General features: G+C 41.3%; 1 protein-coding gene across 5 annotated transcripts in view; it reads left to right on the top strand.

The window, feature by feature from the left end:
- mgaa (MAX dimerization protein MGA a) overlaps positions 1 to 13546 on the top strand; it is a 75419-nt gene that overhangs the window by 54005 nt on the left and 7868 nt on the right. For 4 of the 5 annotated variants that reach the window (XM_047345176.1, XM_047345175.1, XM_047345177.1 and 1 more), the window contains 10 exons: positions 753 to 1444; positions 2858 to 2966; positions 3281 to 3372; positions 4422 to 4582; positions 4865 to 4940; positions 5523 to 5651; positions 5727 to 5838; positions 10497 to 10588; positions 11551 to 11711; positions 11994 to 12069. In XM_047345176.1, the coding sequence (XP_047201132.1) occupies positions 753 to 1444; positions 2858 to 2966; positions 3281 to 3372; positions 4422 to 4582; positions 4865 to 4940; positions 5523 to 5651; positions 5727 to 5838; positions 10497 to 10588; positions 11551 to 11711; positions 11994 to 12069 (1700 nt within the window). The remainder of the gene's footprint in view (positions 1 to 752; positions 1445 to 2857; positions 2967 to 3280; positions 3373 to 4421; positions 4583 to 4864; positions 4941 to 5522; positions 5652 to 5726; positions 5839 to 10496; positions 10589 to 11550; positions 11712 to 11993; positions 12070 to 13546) is intronic. The other variant, XM_047345178.1, reaches the window with a different exon arrangement.

Here is a 13546-nt window from a genome sequence, read left to right as displayed (position 1 = left end):
GCAGCAGCTAGCTAGCCAGACTCAAAGAGGTGTTCTTAGCGAGGTGAAGAGCGTAAGAACTGAGTAATGACGATGATGACGGACAGGTATATAGTGCAGGCGGGGCCTGTCATCAGTCGTCATCACATCATTTGCCTAAGAGGCGTGATTAGAGGTGGCTTCAGCCAGGACACGCAGGGCGTGATATCCCATACTCATGTTGTACTGAGTGAATCGACTGAAAGGGAACACTGTATCAGTGTAAAGAAGTCGTTAGTGTTACAGTAAATTGTTGTTACAATAACTTATTAACTTTAAATCAGAGTTTTCTCCCCTTTCCATTGGATAGTTGTATATACAGCTGAGAGCAAAAGTATTCATACTGCTTGAACTGTGTCACATTTTGTTCCATTAAAGCGACAAACCCCAGTTTATTTCATTGGGAAAATTGTGCATGGTTTTCAGTTTAAAATAAACACACATGTGTAAAGTTTGCTTTAGTAACATTTAGTTTTATGTGTAATTAGGTAAGTTTTAAGTCACTTTTTAAGTGATCTGGGTGTCTGCGGCCTGAACTCAAACTGGGAGCTTGAAAACCATTATTGGATTTAATCAGGACATTTGCCTTTTAATGAAAAGAAATCTGAAAAAGGCACTCTTCACCATGGCAGCCGAGATGGCTCTGTTACAGATTTCAGTGTAAAGTAACTTTTTTGATCTAATGAGTTTTTCCTCATCTTCTTATTACTCCTTCTCCTCCTCCTCCTCCTCAGTCATTCCTGCTTCCTGCTCTCAGGTGGCTCCTGTAGCTGCTGTGAAAAGGCCAAGTCTGCCCAACTTATGCTCTTCAACATCTTCAGCAGTATACTCATCTCTGCTTTTAGCTTCATCATCCCCAGGATCCTCATCCTCGTCTTCCTCCTCCGACTCTGTACTGCAACCATCTGCTTCTGTGTCCCAGCAGAGGACCTGCACTTTAAAAATCATCCCGCCCCACCCTGTCAAGGACCCCATCATTATCAAACTCCCTCACCTGCCCCCCACCCAGGTAGTGAGTTCTGAAGGAAGCCTCATAGGGCCTCAGGGTCCAAGCCACCCAGTTGTCCCTGTGAACGACACCACCCTGAAGCCCCCTGTGTGTCAAAAGGCTGACTTGGAGGTCAAATCAGTGGCAGTAACTGAGGGCGTGGCAGCCGAACACCGAAGTATTTCACCACAAACCCAACCGACCATCCAGACACCTACAGAGCCTGCCATTCCCAGGATGCCTCCAACCCCGGCACAGTCTCCCCCACCCAAGCCCACCTCTGATTTGCCCCACCCTGAACAGGAGATGAACCTGGACGTTGTGTGTGTGGAAGCAATCGAAGTGGTGGACTTAGTGTCCAGTAGCGAGACAGAGGACTCGTCAGACTTCAGAGAGTCTGACATTGAAGACGAGAAGCAGCTAATTGCAGACAAACAGGTAGAGTCCTCAAATGTTTGCAGAAAAATTTAGATTTTAAGGTTTTATTCTCATTAAACAAATTGAAGTTCTAATTAATTAGGTGAATATGATTTACAGCTGCTCAGGAAGGATTATTCAGTCTGGAACAAGCTAGTCAGTTATGTAAAGTAAAGGTTACATAATACTGCAGATGAAGTGATGAGCAGAGGTCCAGAGAGGTTTTGTTTTCTTTCTGTGAAGCTCTGATATGGCCATAACAATTTCACCTATTTCCCATTTTTCTTCAAGTATTGACAGTAGCAATATTCAAATACTATATTTTCCTGCTTTCTTAATAAATAAAAAATGCGACTTTCTTTATTAAAAATGTTTATTGTAAAATGAAAACAGTAATTTCCTAATAAAACAGGAGCAGATTAGAGAGCTGTCGCTCTGCATCGCTAGACATCTCCAGGGACAGGTTAAGGGTAAGAGGTATCTGCACAAATAAAACCTAACTGAAAACAATGACCTTATATCTCATTTACAGACAGACACTTTCTTCTTTCATTTTTTTCAAACCTGTAGTGTGCTATATAACAAGATACTCTCTCAAAAATAAATTAAAGCAGCAACACCAACATTGATTATTGAGATATTCATACATTGATTTATTGTAGCAGCAGAGGTGACTTCAGTCTGTGTTACACAGCTCTGCAGTTATTTTAAAACAAAGTTAACATGATTGCAGAGTTGATTTCTTTAGCACCTTATATTAGCGGGTAGCAGGATTAGCACAGCTAGCATTACTACAGCAGGCTGAGTGTGTATGTTCCCTGTAGAATAAGTAGACACTGAATAATAATATTGGAGTAACCAGAGAACTGCCAACATCTCCAGATCTTTCTTGTTCCATGACAAATAGAATTAGACTCTTTAAAATGATAAAACAAAGCAACTCTTCTATAATAGGTTAATCTCCTTCACGTTTAAAGTGAACCCATAACTTCCTGATTTTATTTAAAGTTATAAAAATAAATCTCATCACATGAACACCCTAACCCTACTGACTTCAGATTGAAACACCACACTGATCATGATAAATCGTATTCATCAAAGAGTGTTGAAGTTGGAGCGATCTTTTGGTGCATGCATCAGGGGCAGAAAAAACATTGGATTTTATTGTCCAATAATTGCTCAGGGCTGTTTGAGTTCAATAGATTGTTTCTGGTCATCAGCTAATTGCATCTGTACTTAAACTTGAATCAGTCAACAGTATTAAACAATACCAGTATTTAGTTTAGTCGAGGAAAATGAAATGAAAATACCCTCTGGAGTTGTTGAAGGACTGGTTCATGAAATGGAAAAGGTAAATATGATGTGAAATCAGTTCTTAAACCAGGTCTTTGTGTTTATTGGATGAAGACGCTCACAGCATGTATTTTCCTGCAGGCTGTAAAGCGGATCCAGCACCAGATTAGCTCTGAAGACCTGAAGAGGAAGGGAAAAAGTCTAAAGAAGAGTCGGAAAGAATACCTGTCAATTCATGGTCTATCAGCAGGTTTGAACACATACATTTCTAAATTGGACTCTAAAGACAACTTCAGACGTTAGGTTACATCATTTGAACAGCTCAAAGACTTGATGGAACTGTTATGGCAGCAGTGAAGGTTGCAGTGAAAAATAACATCTCTTCTGGTTTTCATGTAGTTTTCACCCAAACACGGTAGTCACTGTAAATGCTTCTGTAAAAGAGATTTCAGCTTGTAGGTCACGTGAGGAAAAAGATTGACTGAGAGACACAGCAGCTGCATTAAGGTCTCCGCAGAGATCGCATCGCTGACCCTGTTCTGCCTTTATGTTTTTCTCTTTCAGCAAACCGGGCCGCTGCTGCCAGGATGGATGTGAAGGATCGGTTCTACATCTCATCTGAGGAGGACGGCCCTAACAGGACAACTGTTACTAATGTAAGCCATGATTAGATATGTTTAGTCTCAGGTTATTTGCACGTGCATAGCTGCACCTCTGCAACCTTTCTACTTTCTAGCATATATTCATTGTATTTTACCTGTTACTTCATCTGTTTACTACATTGCTTTGTTTCATTAAAGTTCTGTGAAAAAGCATTTGATCCCCTACAGATGTCTTCTGTTTTTCTGTTTTTTACCCTAAAATATTTCAGATCATCAAAGGAATGTAAATACCAGCGAAAGATAACCTGAGTAGATACAAAGGCAGTTTTCTACTAAAGATTTCACCTATTAATGATAAAAGTTATCCTCACCTTGCAGAAGCCCACATGTGATCTTTGAAACAGTTTTGGAAAATATCTTGATTGTTGTCATTTCTCTTCTAGCCACATATTTTTCTCTCTGCAGTCATCTTTGTTTTTTCTAGTTGTCATGGCCTATCCAGATTGTTTCCTTCAACCAGATACACACTGTCCTGACGTTAGTTCAGTTCAATTCAATTCAGTTTTATTTATATAGCGCCAATTCACAACACATGTCGTCTCAAGGCACTTCACAACAGTCAGGTTCATACATTCCAATTAATCCTAACCATTGAACAGTGCAGTCAGAGTTAGCTTTTTATTCAAATTGGATAAAAAGTTTTTCTATCTAAGGAAACCCAGCAGATTGCATCCAGTCAGTTCATTTAGGAAAGTCAATAGTTGCAAGATAGTTGCACAGTTCCACAATCCTCCTGTGTGCTAATAAAGTCTAATCATCCATGTACCTGAAACCTACAGTGCTCCTAATGTTGGAGCACTGAGGGATAAAACATGCATCATAACCCTCTATATTAAACTAGTTACGTTACTGAAGCTACAAAATGGCTACAGGAGATCCTTCCTGCCCACAGCCATCTGCATCTAAAACAGCTCCTTGAAGAAACCTGCATAATATGAGCGACAACAACATTTAATGTCCCTTTGGGATTAATAAAGTAGTTTTAAGCTGAATTGAATTTACCTGAAGGAACTTCTTCTGAGTGGTGTTAACTGTTCTGGCAGGGTGCTGCTGCAGCTGGTGAGTTATCGGGTGAATGCCAGCTGAGGACCTGTCAGCAGGCGGTGGAGGAGGAGAAGGCTTGGCACCGTACTTTGGAAAAGCTGGAGAAGAACAGCGGATATGGAACAGCTCAGCAGAAGATGGAGATGATGAGTAGTTCAGAGTAAGAAGTTAAGACACGTCACTGTGGGATAACCAGACTGATGACTAGTGGTTTTAGTTGATGCTTGACAGATTCATGTCCACATTTGTCAACAGGTAATTTTATAATTTGATGCAATTTAACAACAGTTATATTATAATGGGTCACAGTTGAAGCCACTATTTGTTGTGTTTCTCCAGAATGTGGGAATTTCATGAGTGTGACCCAGATGTGAGGAGAACTAGGAGGTTTCACACTGTTAAACACATCCTCCTGTATTATCTTGGACTTTCTTTTTTTCAGCATGGACACTGAGGTGGAAGCTCTCAGCCCTGCCATAGAGTCCCCAAACTCTCCAAGGACGCGGCTGCAGGACCAGGTGTGCACTACTGTAAACAGGGGAACCCAGCAGTTCCTGTATATTCTGACAAGCCCTTTTCCCTGAGGGCTTAAAGCCCAGATTTCACCTTATGCACCACTGGACAGAATACAGTGAAACTATTTGCCCCCTTACAGACTCCTTCTTTATTTGCTTATTTGTTCTTACTTTCAAATGATTCACGTCATCTAAAAGATTCTAATATCAAAGACAACCAGAGTAAATACAAGGAGCAGTTTTCAGGTGATGATCTCATTTATTAAGAGCTATCCACACCAACCTGGCTCTATGTGATGCAACAGTACTTCTAAAGGAATCAGTTAGCAGCACTAAACAATACCAGGTTTTAGTATATATGAGGAAAATGACAGGAAAAGGACTGTAGTCATTGAAGGTTGTGATCAGAAAACATGTAAATAATTAGACTTTTTTCTTTTGATTCAGAATATAATGGATAACACCAGCCTGCCTAAAAAATCTAGAAATAGACTGTTATGTAGTCCCATCTTCAGCAGATTTAACACATTTTTACCTTTTGTCTAAAGTTGGTTGCAGCTAACAGTTTGCGGTTTGTTTATGTAGCGCCATATACACAGTATGAATGAGAGAAAGCTACGAGCCCAGATTCAACAGATGCTCCGTGAGTTGCAGAAGGAGGTGGTCCCAACCACAACCAATAACAAGATGTCCAAAATCTCCATTCTGAAAAAGGTGTGAAATCAGTCCTTAAACCAGCTGTTTATGTTTATTGGGATGAAGACGATCACAGCATGTGTTTTCCTGCAGGCTGTAGAGCTGATCCAGGAGCTGAGGAGCTCTGAGGAAGACCTGAAGAGGAAGAAGAGAAGTCTGAAGAGGAGTCGGGCTGTGTACCTGTCAATTCTTGGACAATCAGCAGGTTTGAACACACAAAGTTCTTTAGTTGTAAATCAGAATCTAACACAACTTCAGGACTGCTCTAGATTACAGTATTTGAATAGCTCTGTGGGACCTGATGGAATAGTTATGGCAGCAGTATTTCTTTCTTGGTGTGCAGAAAAGGTTGCAGTGAGAAATAAAATTTCTTCTGGTTTTCATGTAGTTTTCACCCATATAAGGCACCCAGAAAGGTTGTCATGATACTAAAATTTCAAACTCATTACCGATACAAAGGAAAATACTTCATACCATTTTCAATATGGCAGCAACATTTTTGAAGGCACAGGTGCTTCCTAGTTAAGAGCAAAAATATGATTAATTACAATATGACAAAAGTTTATATGGCACCTGCAAAGCACATTATTTACAGTGTAAGCAAGGATCTGGTCCATGCTAATGTATTCATCAGCAGCCCTGTAGACTTTCTGTCTTTCTGGTAATTTTGCAGAATATTTTCTTTAGTACTCAGTTATAGCAGCAGGACAGGCTGCTACGGGTTCCTACTGTTTTCTGCTCTGATTGCCAACTTCAGTCTGGCTCCACTGTAACATGTGTAATCATTAGCTACGGTAGCCTCCGATGCCTTTAAGAACCATAGACAATAATACGTAGACGCCTCATTAACTGGGTGGCCCACTGCTGAGACGTGTCAGTGGTGGGGTCCATGTTGGTGGATGCAAGGCTGCGCTGTGAACTGACACAATTAAAGTGACTTTAGTTCATAAAGCACATTTTAGTGGAGAGACTTACGTTAATTCCTCACACTTATTTATTCACACACTAATGCACTAATGTTCTTTGGAAATAGGCATCTAAAACTATGTATTAATCCTTCTTAGATGACTACAATAACTTTATTGATCCCACACATCAGTAATTCACGTTTCATCAGCTGTTGAGGTAAAGTAGTGCAAGAAACAGTGTATGTTACAGTTTATATTCATATATGAGTAGTAATAAACACGCAATAAGAAAATAAACAAATTTTCTGAATTTTCTGTTTTTATTTATTTTTTATTTACATCACACTTACACACAGGCTGCCAGAAAAAATGCCACAATTCTTGAAGAACTGTTTTGCACATTTCTTACCTTGTGTTGCCACTCTGTAATGTTTTCAGTTTGACAATGTGGTGCAGGCTTAGTTTGTGGAACACAGAAACAACAAGAGACATCAGTGCATTGTGATGGTTATCAATTCCACACTGCATTTCCTGAATGTGCTCACCTAGGACAAACACATCCTCAGCATCAGCATCAGCCTGTACAAACTGATTGATATAGGACAGCTTGTCTGGACACAGACTGGTGAATGAAACGCTCAGCTGATCTGACTACCCTCAAAGTTTCCTCAGATGGCATCATTAGCCCCCCTCTGTTTTTTTGAATAAGTGGCAGCTCTGATCAAATGATGCAGGTACAGCATCAGTGACCAAGCTACCGCGGCACACATCACACAAAGGCTTCTTTAAAATTTTCTGAACCGCAAAACCCAAGATGTAGACAAGGGCATTATCAAGAGGGCACCAATACAGGTTGGCAGATAGCTGTGGTTGGTTTCTTCTGCTCTGGGGAAAGATGACATTTCTACAGCTGACAGAAATACGGTCGCATTATTATTATTTCAGCCCTCTGAGAAAACATAAAAACACAGACTCGACGCTTTCACATGTCACCTAGTAAGACTTAGCTGGGCGATGATGGCGGCAGTAGTAGGGGTTTGTCCAGTAACTGGTGGGTTGCCAGTTTGAACCCCCGCTCTGTCTGGCTCAGTCGTTGTGTCCTTGGGCAAGACACTTCACCTTGACTGCTGATTGTGGTCAGAGGGCTTGGTGGCGCCTGTGTATGGCAGCCTCACTCCTGTCAGCGTGACATGCAAGCAAACCAAAAGTGAAAAAACAAAACTTCAAATTCCTACCTGATCCCCTGATTGAGCTGAAGTGCAGCTTCAACTGATCTTGGCTAAAGTGATAGGTGCACATGTACTGCTGTTAAGGAGTGGTTAACATCAGGGTGTTAATGTTGATGATAAATCCTAGGACAGATGGGTGCCTTCACATGAAATAGTTCTGTCAATGTCAGTTTGTGGAAAGGCCAGGCTTTGCATCCACATAACTCATCCACCTTGGCAAAAAGAAAAAGCAGTTATTTAACATGGATGCCCTGATCAGGATATTCGAGGCGGATCACTGGAGGCAGTATTGGACAAAGTATTAAGTCAGAAAGAATTTCCACAAGGCTTTCTGTTTATTGTTTTACCATTACTTATTTGTGGTAATGTGTTACTGCAGTTGACTTTTTTCAGTCTTAAAGGAATAAAAAAATGCAAAGCTTGAATAGAAAACATGACTTAAAATAACATGGACAATACCTTTGTAGTGAATGTGGATGTGGGAAATTAATATTAAGAGACTCTCCCAAATAGGTGTAAGCTTTAGGGCCGTGTAAGTGGAGAGTGATTTCTAACTTCCTCTGGTCTTTGGTGTACTCATGGTAGTTTTGTGACAGGGCGTCTACGGGAATATCTGAAATTCAGTTAGCATTGGGTAATTATTAAGGACACTTGAAATAACATGGAAGTCTAAAGAGAGTAAAGTATAATTCTACGAGGTTTAGATTTTCTACAAATCAGTATTTATATTTTACCAGAGTATGAATCAAGCTTGTCTTCTATTCAATTCAATTCAAAGATACTTTATTGATCCCCGAGGGGAAATTAGAATTCCAGTACAACCCATCCAAACATACATCATGACACAAGACAAGGGGAGGACGGGTCACCGAGGCTTTGCTGCCCACTCACAGGCGCTGCCCTTGCTAGATGAGAAAAGAGGCCACATTAGGTAAGTAGAGGGAAAAAAATCATATTTCACACTTTATCCTTAGCAGGATACAGTTTGAGATTGCAAAAAACCTCAGCACAAAGAAGCAACAAGTTGACAAAACAACATCATGCCGGGAACGGTGAAGGTGGTGTGAGGGGTGCATATGTTTATCTTGAGCATGTGTGTGTGTGTGCAAGTGAGTGTGTGCAAGTAAGTCCATGAAGCACTATCACAGAGGCCATTATCCTTGATGGTTCGTTGGAATGTTCATCAACCGGCCACAAAGTTCTGAGCAGGTCCACAGATGTCCTCAGGGAAGGGAGGGGGCAGAGGGAGCAGAGCGTCATGTTTACATAACTTCCAGGAGAAGTTGAAGATAGCCAGCCATCAAGGCCGTGCAGGGGAGCCAGATTCAGAAAAACAGTAATTATTTGGGTTAGGCTGACTCTTAATTTTCCGTCAGCCTTGAGAGTCTCGCTGGTGCTTCTCAAAGGCGAATCCAAACAGACAATTTCCTGGTCTTTCTGCCAGATCCGAGCGAACAACTTTCTCCAAGATTTATCCCATTTCATCCCTGAGTCCAGGAACCGCAACCTGCCTGCGATCCTAAGGATCACATCCAGTCTGCGATTCAGCTCACGTAACATCTCAGTCTGAGTGCTGATCGCCCTGAAGATCCCATCATACTGAAAGCGAGCACATTTCTAGATTCCAATGCCTTTCTCTCTGAGGAGCTAACGCACCCTGGACACATTTGGCGAGGTTGCTAGTGGCATGACAATATACTTGGTGTACATCCCTGAATACAAACCTCAGAAATGTTTTGTTTTCTAGGTGTATTGTCACATGATGGTTAGAGTCTCAGGTCGATTGTCTCAAACCAGTCTCCTGGTTCGACAGCATTGAGGTGCTGTTTGAGCATTAGCATCTTGAATTTGTATGTTCGTAGGTACTTGTTCAGCACTTTTCAGTCTAGAATAGGATGTAATCCCTCCTTTCGCCAACAATGTCTGTATTTCCTCTCTCAGATTCCCCACAGCTTCGACTTCCTCAACTGTGTTAACAACCCTGAACTGTAGCTGGTAACCAATGCAAATGTCCTTTCAACCAATAGATGGATAAATGTAGCTTCTACTTCTATGGAAACTCGGAGGAGTACTTTTGCTCCAGCACCACATGCTTGTGGTGGTGGTAGTACTACAGGCTTTCGAGTACCCATGACAGATTTGGGTCTCGCATCACATCTTGGGAGTATATTATACAGTGCTTCAGTTTACATCTGTCTTAGCTCAAACTTTGCTTGAATGGCATCGAGTGACTGCCAAAACAATCCATCAATTGACACTTTCAGTGCTTCAACTTGGTGCTCATGCTGAAACATGAAGCTTCAGCGCCCACAGAAAAAACTCTGCACTCTGTGAAGACATGCTAGCCAGCAGGCAGCAATGACCAACACCAACAAGAGCAGCTAAGCTCCAAGGCAGCGCAAAGACACACAAGCTAACCAGCAGCACCTAGTTAGTCAGTTTTAGAAGTGTTCCTAGGAAGGTGAAGACCGTAAGAACTGAGGAATAATACTGATGGTAATGTGTAAAAATAGGTGGGGAAGCGCCCAACATCATTATGTGACTCAAAACATGATTAGAAGTATTTACATCCAGGACACGTGAGGGCAGAATATCCCATACTACATGTGTTCCACCGATTGAATCGACTGAAAGGAAACACACATGAGAGACACAGCAGCTGCATTAAGGTCTCCGCAGAGATCGCATCACTGACCCTGTTCTGCCTTTGTGTTTTTCTCTTTCAGCAAACCGGGCCGCTGCTGCCAGGATGGATGTGAAGGATCGGTTCTACATCTCATCTGAGGAGGACGGCCCTAACAGGACAACTGTTACTAATGTAAGCCATGATTAGATATGTTTAGTCTCAGGTTATTTGCACGTGCATAGCTGCACCTCTGCAACTTTTCTACTTTCTAGCATATATTCATTGTATTTTACCTGTTACTTCATCTGTTTACTACATTGCTTTGTTTCATTAAAGTTCTGTGAAAAAGCATTTGATCCCCTACAGATGTCTTCTGTTTTCTACTAAAGATTTCACCTATTAATGATAAAAGTTATCCTCACCTTGCAGAAGCCCACATGTGATCTTTGAAACAGTTTTGGAAAATATCTTGATTGTTGTCATTTCTCTTCTAGCCACATATTTTTCTCTCTGCAGTCATCTTTGTTTTTTCTAGTTGTCATGGCCTATCCAGATTGTTTCCTTCAACCAGATACACACTGTCCTGACGTTAGTTCAGTTCAATTCAATTCAGTTTTATTTATATAGCGCCAATTCACAACACATGTCGTCTCAAGGCACTTCACAACAGTCAGGTTCATACATTCCAATTAATCCTAACCATTGAACAGTGCAGTCAGAGTTAGCTTTTTATTCAAATTGGATAAAAAGTTTTTCTATCTAAGGAAACCCAGCAGATTGCATCCAGTCAGTTCATTTAGGAGAGTCAATAGTTGCAAGATAGTTGCACAGTTCCACAATCCTCCTGTGTGCTAATAAAGTCTAATCATCCATGTACCTGAAACCTACAGTGCTCCTAATGTTGGAGCACTGAGGGATAAAACATGCATCATAACCCTCTATATTAAACTAGTTACGTTACTGAAGCTACAAAATGGCTACAGGAGATCCTTCCTGTCCACAGCCATCAGCATCTAAAACAGCTCCTTGAAGAAACCTGCATAATATGAGCGACAACAACATTTAATGTCCCTTTGGGATTAATAAAGTAGTTTTAAGCTGAATTGAATTTACCTGAAGGAACTTCTTCTGAGTGGTGTTAACTGTTCTGGCAGGGTGCTGCTGCAGCTGGTGAGTTATCGGGTGAATGCCAGCTGAGGACCTGTCAGCAGGCGGTGGAGGAGGAGAAGGCTTGGCACCGTACTTTAGAAAAGCTGGAGAAGAACAGCGGATATGGAACAGCTCAGCAGAAGATGGAGATGATGAGTAGTTCAGAGTAAGAAGTTAAGACACGTCACTGTGGGATAACCAGACTGATGACTAGTGGTTTTAGTTGATGCTTGACAGATTCATGTCCACATTTGTCAACAGGTAATTTTATAATTTGATGCAATTTAACAACAGTTATATTATAATGGGTCACAGTTGAAGCCACTATTTGTTGTGTTTCTCCAGAATGTGGGAATTTCATGAGTGTGACCCAGATGTGAGGAGAACTAGGAGGTTTCACACTGTTAAACACATCCTCCTGTATTATCTTGGACTTTCTTTTTTTCAGCATGGACACTGAGGTGGAAGCTCTCAGCCCTGCCATAGACTCCCCAAACTCTCCAAGGACGCGGCTGCAGGACCAGGTGTGCACTACTGTAAACAGGGGAACCCAGCAGTTCCTGTATATTCTGACAAGCCCTTTTCCCTGAGGGCTTAAAGCCCAGATTTCACCTTATGCACCACTGGACAGAATACAGTGAAACTATTTGCCCCCTTACAGACTCCTTCTTTATTTGCTTATTTGTTCTTACTTTCAAATGATTCACGTCATCAAAAAGATTCTAATATCAAAGACAACCAGAGTAAATACAAGGAGCAGTTTTCAAGTGATGATCTCATTTATTAAGAGCTATCCACACCAACCTGGCTCTATGTGAAAAAGTAATTACTTTTCCTTGTTAAAACACAAATTATCTGTGATTAACCTGAGTTTCTTTGGTTCAAATTCATGAACTACACCCTGGCCTGAAACTGCCAAACCTGTAATATCAAGAAATAACTTAAATAGAGCCTGTCTGAAAACATGAAGTCAGCTAAAATCTCAAAAAGTAATACATCTCACCCAGATCTAAAGAAATTTAACAACCAATGAGAAACAGTCATTTACATATATCAGTCTGGAATGGGTTACAAAGTCATTTTAAGGGTTTGGGACAACCAGAGTGAGGAGCATTATTTATTTAGGAGGTTACAGAAGAACCCATAACGTCATCCAATGTTCTCTATGATCCACTGTCTTAATTCAGGTCTGAGTTCATGATTCACAATAGGAAGGAGACTGGGCTCCAAACTCATAACCACACAGACCTCACAAGCTGGTCGTTTCTACAGTGGGGTATTTGATACACTGCTGTTTTTGCAGGTTTTTACAAAGCATGTAGAAGTCTGTAATTTCTATCATAGGTTCTCTTCAACTGTGAGTGATGGAATCTAAAACAAAAATCCAGAAAATCCCATTGTGTGATCTTTGAGTAATTAATTAGCATTTTATTGCATGACATAAGTATTTGATACGTCAGAAAAACTAAACTTAATATTTGGTACAGAAACCTCTGTTTGCAGTTACAGATATCAGACGTTTCCTGTAGTTCTTGACGAGGTTTCCACACACTGCAGCAGGGATTCTGGTCCACTCCTCCATACAAATCTTCTCCAGATCCTTCAGGTTTCGGGGCTGTCACTGGGCAATATGGACTTTCAGGTCTGGAGACTAGCTAGGCCACTCCAGGACCCTGAGATGCATCTTACGAAGCCACTCCTTAGTAGCCCTGGCTGTGTGCTTCGGGTCATTGTCATGCTGGAAGACCCAGCTATGACCCATCTTCAATGGCCTTACTGAGGGAAGGAGGTTGTTGGCCAAGATCTCCTGATTCATGGCCCCATCCATCCTCTCCTCAATGCGGTGCAGTCGTCCTGTCCCCTTTGCAGAAAAACATCCCCAAAGAATGATGTTTCCACCTCCATGCTTCACGGTAGGGATGGTGTTCTCGGGGTTGTACTCATCCTTCTTCTTCCTCCAAACACAGTGAGTGGAGTTTAGACCAAAAAGCTCTATTTTTG

The sequence above is a fragment of the Girardinichthys multiradiatus genome, chromosome 19 (genome assembly GCF_021462225.1).
Source record: "Girardinichthys multiradiatus isolate DD_20200921_A chromosome 19, DD_fGirMul_XY1, whole genome shotgun sequence".
Lineage (NCBI taxonomy): Eukaryota > Metazoa > Chordata > Actinopteri > Cyprinodontiformes > Goodeidae > Girardinichthys > Girardinichthys multiradiatus.
This window is presented reverse-complemented; position numbering and strand designations above follow the sequence as displayed.